This window comes from Gymnogyps californianus, chromosome 28 (genome assembly GCF_018139145.2).
Source record: "Gymnogyps californianus isolate 813 chromosome 28, ASM1813914v2, whole genome shotgun sequence".
Taxonomy (NCBI): Eukaryota; Metazoa; Chordata; class Aves; order Accipitriformes; family Cathartidae; genus Gymnogyps; species Gymnogyps californianus.
The window spans coordinates 3,828,782-3,840,073 of record NC_059498.1 but is presented as its reverse complement, the minus strand read 5'-3'; the positions used below and the strand labels follow the sequence as shown (position 1 = coordinate 3,840,073).

At 52.0% G+C, this 11,292-nt stretch overlaps 1 protein-coding gene across 1 annotated transcript; it reads left to right on the top strand.

The window, feature by feature from the left end:
• Positions 1-4,116: 4,116 nt before the first annotated feature.
• Positions 4,117-4,452, top strand: LOC127026628 (reprimo-like protein). Its single transcript, XM_050911976.1, has one exon. The coding sequence runs from the start codon at positions 4,117-4,119 to the stop codon at positions 4,450-4,452; it is 336 nt and encodes a 111-aa protein (XP_050767933.1).
• Positions 4,453-11,292: the final 6,840 nt, after the last annotated feature.

The following is an 11,292-nucleotide window of genomic DNA, read 5'->3' as shown; positions in this document are numbered from 1 at the left end:
GCTTTTTTTTTACCCTCAGCTCAGACAAGGACCTAATAAACCCTGGCAGCAAGTACACGGCACTGGTGACCTACAGCCCCGGGGCTGGTAACAGGCTCTTTCCCATAGGCTCCTTCGCCTGGGTTTAATTCCTTGCAAAATCTTGCTCACTCCTTCCTTTTATTAACTCTTGCATGAAAGGCAGCCTGGGTTTTAAACCTGCCGGAGCCTGAGCTGCCGCTGAGTTCAAGGATTTAAGGGGCAATAGAGCAAATACGTACCGATAGGAAAGTATGGGTTCTCAGCTCCCCTTCCCAGAGCATGGGTGCAAATGGGAATATCTCTGCTGAAACGGAGCTGGGAGCTGAGTGAGACCCAGGCAAGAACTGGACCTGGTGAAATCAGCAGTTCGGGTACAAACCTGGACATCGCAAAGGGAGGGAAGTTCAGCTTTGGGTCACCTAATTTGGACCTGATTTTCTTCTCACTTCTATTGTTTTTTCCCCTGTGTCCTCAGAAATTGCTGCTGTACTGAGCAAGTACAGGGAGTCGGATCTGCACAGGAATTGTGCCCACTGAAATGCCGGAGCTGCTTGTGGGTGGCTCCTGACGGGGTTTTATAAACCTCTTGTTCCCCTGCAATACCAAGGTCCTACTCAGAGATGGGGAAACTGAGGCACTCAAAATAGAGGCTGGGGGGCAAAAGGGAGAGAAGGGCTGTTGCCCTGGAGCCCTGAGATGCTCTCTCCCACCAGGTGACAGGGGTTGGGGACAGTAATGACACAACCCTGGGTCAAGACAATCCAACACACAGAAACACCAGGCAGCAGAAAATGAGCTGATGTGGGTGCCGAGAGCTGCAGCCGCAGCCCGGCGGTGCCAGAAGCTGTGGGGCGAGGTGCAAGGTGCTGTACGAGAACCACAGCCCCGCACCGGGAGAGACTGGGGTAACGGCACCTGCCCCAGAGCCATGCGGCTCTCAACGAGAGGTGATGGTGTTGGCGAGGGTGAGATGGAAATGGGGACTCTGCCTCAGGAGCTGGGGACTTTTCTTGGCTTTAAAAGAGGAAGGTTTGATGCGTCTTTGCTTCCCCACTCAGCCCCAGTGTCCCTGTGTGGTGCTGCTGCCCTCCCGCGGCTGCGTGGGCTCCGCTAAGCGGGGGATCGTTTTCCGCCTGGGATCCAACTCCCTCCCCAGGACTTGTTAACGAGGATTTGGTAACAGGGACTAGGAGAAGCCCATCGACCCTCATGCAGTGTCAAAAAGGGCTGCACCTTGGCTGGGACATCAATACAAACCTCAAACCTGCCTTCTGGGGGGCTCTAAGTCTCACCCTGCTCCAGATCCCGGAGCCATTTCGCACTGCAGACCCCATTAGCCAGCTTCAGGGCATCCAAATTCCTGCTTTTCCTGCATGTGTCCTGCCTGGAAATGCTGCCTGCGTGCCCTTTCCCCATCATGCGGGGCTTTCTGGCCCCACGGCAGCCTGTCCCCATGCACTGCACTGTATCACCCTGCGAGCATGTCTGAATGCTTCATGGAAGGGACGATGAATTTGTCTCAGTTTCTAGAGAGAAATGTGGGAGCCCTGCTCGGCTCTGCACACCCCACAGATCCGATCTGCCATCGATCCCGCCGGCCCTCTTCGCTGGGGGACTCATCCTGCCCAGCAGCTGGTTGCCCAAACTAGCAAGTGCTGCTGGCTGCAACGGGACGCACAGCCCTGCGTGTCCTGAAACGCCCTGCCCAGCATGAGCTGCGATACTCCAGCCCTTGCTTCCAGCATGGTGCAAAAACTCTGAAGAAGAAGGAAAAAGTCACAAAAATGAAGTATTTGACCTGCTTGCACCCATCTGGGCTCTCATCCTGCCTGAGGACAAGGATGGCATGAACTTAATTCAGTGCATTTGGGCTGAATTTCCCTGCCAACTGCAAGAAGGTGCTGCTTGTCCTGAAAACATCGCCGTGATGTTAACTCCAGGTACTGCGTAATAGATGCTCTGGGTTTTGAAGTCCCTGGTTGGATGAAGGCAAGGAGCAGGCAGCGGAGTGTTTGAGAGCCGAGCGGCCCCACGGCCCCGGCTGCCCCAGCACCACAGGCTGTGACCCAGGACCGATGGGTGCAGCAGCCCGAATCCGTGCTCGGGCGTGCGGGGAGAGGAGAGGCTGGAGCTGGAGCCACCAGAGGGAGCAGAAACTCCTTCAGTCTGGGAGCGAGTCGGGGAGAGGAGCTCCCACCCGGGCTGGAGCACCGGGGATGCTCTGGTTTCCCATGAGGATTTTTCCTGGCCCTCAGGTTAAACACGAGCAGATGCTCTTGTTCGATCAGGGCTTTGCGCCTCCCTCCTGCAAGCGCTTCTGCTGCAAACTGCCCTCGCAGACCGGGCAGCCCTTCAGGGAGAGAAACGCCACATGCAAAACAAGGAGGAAAAAGCAACAAGTAAAACCCAAACCAAACAGTTTTTGAGCCCCTAAAGTCACAGCAGCAGAACAGAGGCACAGGTCCCAGCCACCTAAAAGGAAAATCAGTTGACACTCTCTGTACCAAGCCACCCTCCATCCTCAGCCAGCCAGCCTCACGCTCCTGCCTTTAGCTGCAATTTATCAATTCTCTTTTTAGGTTTATTAAAATCCCCTTCAGGGGCTGGGCAAAGAAAGCGAGCCAAGATGTACACAGATAAATCAGGACAGGGTCCTCACATCGTGGCTCGGGGGTGACCTGCTGTTCTCTGCCATTCAGACATGTTTCCAGGCAAATACGAATGGGCAAATACGAATGGGCAAACCCGGGAAGCCGGGACATGGCAGTTCCACGGGCACAGCCCTGGGACGGGCAGAGTCACGACTGAGCCAGACACCCCGACTCGTGGTGTCATTTTGGGAGCTTACACAGACACAGAGAGGGGAGCGGCGACGAAACTTCCCCTGGGGTTGCCTCGGTGGGGCTGGGGGGCCTGAGTGAGAGGGTCTGCGATGCTCCAGCCCTGGGTGCAGCAGTGATGCTGCTGTAGGACCCAGAGCTGGGGACAGGGCAGGGAAGGGGTATTGGGCAGAGATCAGGGTGCAGCATTGCAGTGCTCCCCTTCGAAGGGGCTAAAGGAGCAGGAGGGGGAGAAGAGGGAGACAAAGGTGCCCGGGGAGGAAACCCCGAGGCAGAGGAAGATAAGGATGCAGAGAGGGGGATGGATCCAGCTCTCATCTGGAGGCACAGGACAGGCATGACTGAGCAGAGCTGGGGGTGGACTGGGCTGGATTGGGCCAGCGCTGCTCTAAGAAGGAGTGGGTGGCACAGAGCAGCAACCGGGGATCGGCGAGAGCGGCACTGACCTGAGGCTCACGGGAGCCTTCGTCTGTGGGGGGGGACAGGGACCTGCCAGCGGTCCAGGACGAACACCGACCATGCGGGCTGCTCTCGGGAGCAGGTGGGGGGGCTGGGAGGAAGGATGAGTTAGGTGCCGCTCCGCAGGGCCTTAGGGGTCAGCCCCCGCCTGGGGGTGGCACAGGGGTGGGTGCGGGCACCCGTGGCAGGGCAGAGAGGGGGTGCACACGCGTGGGGAAGGGGTGGGCAGCCTGGGTGAGTGTGGAGGGGGAGGAAGGCGGGCCTGGGGGGAGGCTGGAAGGGGGTGGAGTTGCTGTTTTTTCTTTGAACACGGTGAAGACTTTAGCTTGGAACTTGCATTTGTGGAGCTCCCAGCCGGCAGGAATCAGCTCTCCCTCCTGCGGGAGAGCCCCCCGGGGAAGGGGCTGCGCGGCTCCGCTGCCCTGCGCTTCGGGGTGGCAGGTTCAGGGCAGCGGCGAGGGCAGGAGGCATGGGGCGACCTGCGGCTGCCTTCCTCTCCCCTGCACCCCTTTCGCCTTTTCTCTCTCTCTCTTTTTGCTTGTTTGGGGGCTTGTGCTAACGCTGCCTGTGCCAGGAGGGATCCGGGAGCGAGCCATCCCTCGGCTGCACGAATTGGCTTCCCACCTGCTCGCAGCCTCGAGGAAGTTTGCCCTCCATCCGAGGCGTGAGAAGAAAGGCAGGAGGTGGCTTGGAGCCCGCTGGCCCGTGGTGCCGAGCCCTGGCACGTGAAGGGTGGGCAGGGGGACAGCAAGCTTTCCTCTTGCCTTCCCCGGAGATTTGGGATCGCGCACAGACCATGAATGGATCCTTTTTCAACCAGACTCTCCTAGAGCAGGGAGCTTACCCCAACAGGACCCAGGGCTTGGGGATGCTCATGGCCTGCTGCAACGGGACCGGCTCGGTGCTGGCGACCGACGGCGGCTCCTCGGTCCTGGCGCCCGATGAAAGGAGCCTCTACATCACACGGGTGGTGCAAATCGCAGTCCTCTGTGTCCTCTCCTTGACTGTGATGTTCGGCATCTTCTTTTTGGGCTGCAACTTGCTCATCAAGTCGGAGAGCATGATTAACTTTCTGGTGAAGGACCGAAGACCTTCCAAGGACGTGGGAGCCGCAATCATGGGACTTTACTGAAGCCACCGGGCTTTTGTAGGCAAGTGAACTGTCTGGACCTGGTGCTGAGATGCACGTTCCCATGTGTTTGGGGCAGCTGGGGGGGGAGTGGAAAGGGGGGGAGGCGTCTTTTAATATGTCTGTGTCCATGGGAAAGCAAACCTGCGCTTCCTGGTCAACAAACTCTGTCGTGGTGAATGGGGAAATCTCCCCAGAGCTGTAAGGAGCACAATAAATGACCAGCATCGTGTTGCATGCAGAAATGGCTTAAGTTTTGCATGAAACTTGCAGAAACAGTGATAATGTGCAGATCTGGACTCTTTTCTGCTGTTACCTTGGATACCGCTACCTGGGATTTAGGGCTTAAAAAAAAAAAAAAAAAAAAGGCAAAAAAAAAAGGCAAATAACTCACTACAAAAAGAAAACAAAAAACAAATAAAGGGAAAGCAAAACGCATGGCACGGACCTCATCTTTGACCATGGGGCAGGGGAAGGGAAGTGCCGTGTGGGTCGTACAACAAAGTCTCCGTGCTACAAAATGTGTCAGTCTGTTTGTATTTTGGACCTCAAGCATGCATCTTCTGGTAGAGTTTTGTAACGGGGAAAGCATGTTCTTCCTTATTTTTCTGAGCTATCCTGTTAAATAAACTGGTACTTTCTTCTTTCACACTATGCTGAAGGAAGAAAAGAACCCAGATAAATACAAAAACCCACTCCAACCCCAAAACAAAAGCATGCTTGTTTTTGTACACAACAGCCTTTTTTTCAAGTGCTATATTGTTGCAGTCCTTGAGGTTTTTGTAGTTTTTTGAAAACTGGTGAACATTCAGGAAAAAAAGAACCTGTTTCAAAAGAATTTTGTGTTGTCTTCTTTTTCTTTCTCTGTGTGTGATGAGTTCAGGTATTTCTATCCTAGTTTCAGATATAATCATTTCACCTTCCAATTGAACTCTAATTAGAGATATTTCTTTAAAGCAGAAACTACCATACATTTTTCACAGGCAAGTATCAGTTACCACTAGCAAATAAATTCGTCAGGAACTACGTATTTCAGGCTTGTGTTAAATACCTGCACAGTACTGAAGCAGAGATTCATAAAGGTGCACTGAGTGCCTCTTGCGAAGCAAGATTTCAGCCGCTGAGTTAAAATCTCCAGCTCCTCTGATCCTGATGAGCTGTCAAAATTAAATTATGTGAGAGGAGGAGGACTCCTGACCTTTGTTCTGTGATGGAATTACAGCTCTGTCTGTGGGTGTGAGATGGAAATAATTTGAGTTTTGTTGTGCCAACAATATTCCTGCTGGGTCCACTTCTGTAGTGGGAAAGCAATCCTGGATACTGGAGGAGCTGATGATCTGATCTACTTGGATGTAAATCCAGAAGAACAGCTCTCTGCCTTTCCCAGAATGAGGAACAAGATTAGACTACGTTTTTTAATTAATCAATATTTGCTAAGCACCTTCTTCAACATTCCCACAGGGTATTGGTGGACTAAACCCAACGCAGAGCAGGACTAGTGCAGCGCTGTCACTGGTTGCTCCCACTAATCTGTTGTCTGCAACGCCTTAAGAGCACAAAGACAACGTGGCAGCAGGACCAGAATTTGGCATTCAAAGCTCTGAAATGTCCCGTTGGTGCCAGTGAAATGGCTGAACAGGCAGGGCTCTGATTTTTATGAGCAGCTTGTAGGTCTGCATACCTGAGCAGCCTTCTCAGCAGGGAGGGTTTGCTGCCCTGCTGGCAGAAGTAAAAGTGGCTTCACACAGCAGCGTGGAAGGGGATTTTGGTCCCTGCTGCTGAAGGGGGTTTTATGGCCTTCGATCTCTTTGCATATGAGTGCAAACCGCTCCCACTGTGGCAGCACAGCCTGGTCACAACATCAGGGTGAGATGCAAATAACCCCAATGCATACGATGACCCAGCTCTGCAAACACTTAGGAGTGTACTTGCATGTATAACCTAAATGTGTAACTGCATCTTCAGGTCGCTATGCTACAGAGGACAGCCCAGATGTACTCACTGAACTCTCATCCAGCTTCTGCTTTAAGCTCGCATTTGGTCCCTCTTGCCAATCCATCCACCAGCCGTGGCCCCAGCACAAGGGAGAATTCAGAGATGACAGAACAAACCTTCCAGTGTTAGCAATGCAAGCAAGGCACAGGAAAAGTTGCTAATCCAAAGAAATTATCAAAATCACCTTAACTCTGACCTGCAGCAATGCCCTGAGTGAAGAAGCTGGTCAAATTTTCTCAGCTGCCTCTACCTGCCTTGCTCTGCCAGGGGCCGTGAGAGCCGGTGTGTGTGTTGAGGGGACCCGCTGCCCAGTGGGGAAACGTGGCTCTGCAATCCCACATAGCCACCAACTTGCCAAGTGTCCTTAAAAGCCACATCCAGGAGTGGGGCGTGGGGGTCTTCGTCCCTTTTGTGCTGTGGAGTCTTCTAGAGGAAAGGAGAAAAGTCAACCACAGTGGGATCCTGTATACGTAAGGTGGAGGAGCAATGTAATGCCCCAGAAAGCAGAGCTGGGCACCTGCTGAGACAGATGGAGCTTGCTCAGGAGTCAATTAGGAGAGGGAAGACTTTCCACATGGCCCCTTGGGGCAAAAGCCCAACTTTACATTGGCTTATTCATCCTGTAGTTGTGCTGTGTCTCTTTCCTGACCATAAGGGCTATGTCTACATTACCAGGTCGTGTGGACCAACAGAAGAGGGTCTGCAGAGTGAAGCATTTGGTGGCCACCATCTACATTTGCCATACTACATGGCATGTGTCCCCGTGGGGTTACTGGGCTTCCGTCTTGCTTGCAGTGGGTTTAAGACACTTGCACACAAGTCCCCATCCTGTTAGATTCCCAATAAAAGGCTGATTACCCCACTGAGAGGAGGAATTATTTGGGGAAAAGAAGATCTCTGGGGGATTGATGCCAGCACTGAGATGGCAAGGGGAGACCAGAAGGAAGGCAACAGAGGGCTGGCATGGTGAGGGAATCCCTCGGGTTAGAGATTTGGGGTCTAAAGACCCTCTTGAGGTGAAGTCATGGTTGCTATTTTAACTGCCCTGATTCCTTCCCCATCCTGTTTGCACAGAGCAGATGCCAGCGCAGGTCATGCCTGGTGGAAGGGAGGGTGGTGAGGGCACCACGATGCTCCCCAGATCTCAGGGGAAGAGCTGCCATCTCAGACCCTGAAAACCCAGCTGCCCTGCCCCGGAGGCACGAGTCCTGCAGCCAGAGGACGAGGTGGTTACTCCAGGGCTTGCGTAAGGAAAGCAGACTATAATGGCTCTCTCTGCTGCCTTCCCCCACAAATAGCTGTGTTTTTTCATCTCACGCCTACTCATTTAGCTTAAGCTTACAAGTGGGTACTGGCTCCCGAGCAAATTTAAGCAGGTTTTTTTTGAACGACGCTGGTTTAATGTTATTTTGATTTATTTTTTTTAATTGTTGCTTCTAGCACGTTAGCTTCCAGAACGTCACTGGGGGGCCAGGAGCTGTACAAGTATGACTGAGAGACACTGCTGGCTATAAAGTATGGCAGAGAGACAGGGAGAGAAGGGACATGCTTAGGTGGATCATCACATCAGTGGCAGAGCGAGGACCAGCCATTGATTTAAAATCATCGCCTAGCAGTGGAATACAAGATACCAATGCAAGCCTGTGGGACTGGCCACACTGGTCGGAGCCACTGGTCCACCTAGTCTGCACCCCTTGTCTGAAAGCAATCATGATTTTAGGCAGTACATGGTCAGTCAAGTTATCCTACTAATGGGGAACTGCTTCTTGAGCCCCACCTAGAGCAACCTGCACTGGACCTTCACAATCCTCCTTCAGGAACAGCTCCCTGTCTCTGGGCTGGTCCCCACTTGCTGCGATTCTATTCCAGCTGGAATTTCTTATTTCTAGATAGGCAGCAGGGAAACAGCAGAGAAAGGCAAGTGTGAGAGCATTTCTCCTTGCTGAGCAGCCTGCCTGCAAAGAGAAACCCTCTACCTCTGCAATCACTGATTTTGCCATTGGAGTAATAAAAAGGTGGCTTGACCCACCTGAGAAAACCCAGCAACCCTGGTCATACAGTCCTGCCTGCAGTGGGGAAAACCCAAACCAAGTCCCAGACGATACCCACCTCCTGCTCCCTGCCCTGGCAGTCTTGGCTGAGGGCAATGAAAGAGTTAACCAAGATGAGACAGACAAACAGATTAGGGGGGAGGGAGGATCCCAACCTGAGCCTGGCACCAGATGTACTGGAGCGCGTGCACCAAACATATACAGTATTTAATAATTCCTGAGAATTGCCATGGTAATGAAGCGCAGAGTCAGGTTGTTATGGTAACAGTTTTTTTTTTTAGGCAGGGAGGCATTACCCAGGTTGTAACCTCAATCCAGACTGAACACATTTCTGAGAGCCCAAAAAATAAAAAAGAACTAAAATAAAATCAAATTAGATAAGTAGCAGTTTCCCGTCTCTCGTCTGGCAGTTCTGGGCTTGTTCTGAAGTCAGGTGGAGGGAACCAGGTTGTTCCAGACACACATTGCCCTGGAAAGCCTGGGGAATAGCTGGAGTGGATCTCCACGGGTCTGAAGTCGAGTGCTGATGGGGGTGAGGGGCTGGACCCCTCTCATGGGTGGGTCTGGGATGCTCCACCATCCCCTAGTTTCCCTGCCAGACCCCTGGCCTGGCTTCAGGCATGTCCCCAGCTGGCTAACGGGAAGGACACATGCATCTCTCCAAGTGTATATGCACAAGAGAGCAGTCACGGACAAGCCCTCATCCCAGCCGAGCCCACAGAAGGATGCTGTGATCCCAGTTCGCAGCCTGCCTCCGGTTACCTGCATCTCAAGCGATGAAGGTCCCAAAGCTGGTCTCCAAGATGGGGCAGGCAGTTTGGGGGCTGGAAAGGAGGTAACGGACCACTTTTTCTAAAGCCACATGACAGACCTAAGAAGAAAACACAGGTTTCCTGAGCTCTGGCAAGGTCTCCAGGCTGCTGTGCTTCCTGAAGGGGAACCCATCAAGCAAGAATGGAAATCTCCTGCGTCTCCCTCCTGCCCTCCCACCAGTGGGCAAAAAGCCACTTCCATCTCCCCTCCCAAGCCATCCCCTCCAGTAAGTGTGTCAGGTTTGTCCAGCTGATCCTCATACTGAATTTTAATTTAGTGCTGGTCAAATCAGCAGCTTTGTGAGCCCGTTTTCTATTAAGGAAGCTGAGGCAGTGCATGTAGGGCTTCACTTAGCAGAGAGATGGCTTGAAATACGCAGTGCAATTACTCAGGAACATCGCTCCATAAATCCCCACTGCAGCTCAGTGTGGTTCTCTTGTATCGGCCGTGTGAGAGCCATTAGCCTCCAGATAAAGGTCTTGTAGTCTGCTAGCTCTGCCAGAGAGGGACAAGTTGATGGCATGAGAGTCAGGTACTCAAGGGAGAATGGAGGCCAAATGATGACAGAATTCAAGAGCCAGCATTGCCTCACAGCTTCAGAGAATTTGCCTACTAGTTTCTCTGTTTGACAGGGAAACGTTTCCCAGTTTCTGTGTCTTCCCAGCTGCTTTGCTGCTGTGGCTGCTGATGGCATTTTGGCCTGGAATTCCTCAGATCCCCCATCCTGCCCTGGCCCCATGCTTGAGCCTGCCTGGAGTTGCTAGCCTGGCCCAGGGCTTGCTCCCTACTGAGGTGTGCAGAGCACCTGGCACCCAGCACAAAACCGCGGGCACAGAAAGCTCCTCACTATCAAATAATGTGGGTTGTCCCTCTTGCTCTTTGCCAAATCAGAGCTGTTATGAGATTGTGTGAGCATTTAGAGTCCTCCATATAAAACAAGGATCTTACAGCTCCATCTGTACTAGGAAAATGAACAGCGCCAGGAACATTCCCGGGCCCTGGAACTTGACTGATGATACTGTTAACTTGTGAGAATGGTTCTTGGTATGGTTCAGACCTGTGCCAACAACCTGACCCAAACTGTCCCTGGGCAGTGGCAAAATGACAGAGTTAAAAGACGGCAGTGCATCCAAGGACATTGCTTTGGACTGTGCTGTCTGTGCAGGGTGAGTATCTCATTAGATTTGATGGATTTACATGCAAGTGTCGATGTCTTTAAAGCAGTTGTTTGGCTTTCTGAATCCAACTTGGTTTTCTCAAGTATGAATGAGGGATTGGAAACGCCTGGTTTTAGTCCTGGAGAACATGTCTTTGGAAAAACAGTGAACACAGGGAAGCACAAAACATCCTCAACAGCCTTGACAACTGCCTGTTCCATGGTGTTGGACACAGTTTTGGGTTCACACTAGTTCCCCCATTAAGATGACTTAGCCAAGCAATTCCCCAGCAGGCTGGTCAAGTTTGCGCTCCTCTGATTTTAGAGACAGGCAATTTCTTGGACTTGTTTGTTCCATGAGCACATGGTTATGGAAAATTCAGTTAAGAGAAAATCAGAATGTTGCCAAAAATCAGTATGGTTTGGCACATCCCTGAAGACATCACTGTCAACGTGCTGGAAAGTGGTGTGGGCACTGGCAACGCTCGAAGACATGAACATGTATCTAAAGTGACTGTCTCTGATCTGAAAAAACGCTGCTCATCTACATGTATTTCAGGTTGTAAGTATAAAAGAAGTCTAGCTTCAGAGATGTCTTTGCAGCTCTCATCCTTCCCAGAAGCTCATTAGTGTGGATGACATTTTCACATCATTAATTTAAGGCAGGTTAATCAACAACAAAGCAAAAATGTCTTTTTAATGACAAAGATTTTAGCACAGTAGTGCAAGAAGCTGAGAGATGGGTCTGTGTGGCAATCATCTTGGCTGCAGGTCACAGATGACTTCAAGGTGAACGCAGCAGTTTTGGCACTCTTTGTCAGCCTGTGG

What these genes read in the sequence shown, in the direction of transcription:
- LOC127026628 (XM_050911976.1), top strand. Translation starts at nt 4,117, where the DNA reads ATGAATGGATCCTTTTTCAACCAGACTCTCCTAGAGCAGGGAGCTTAC.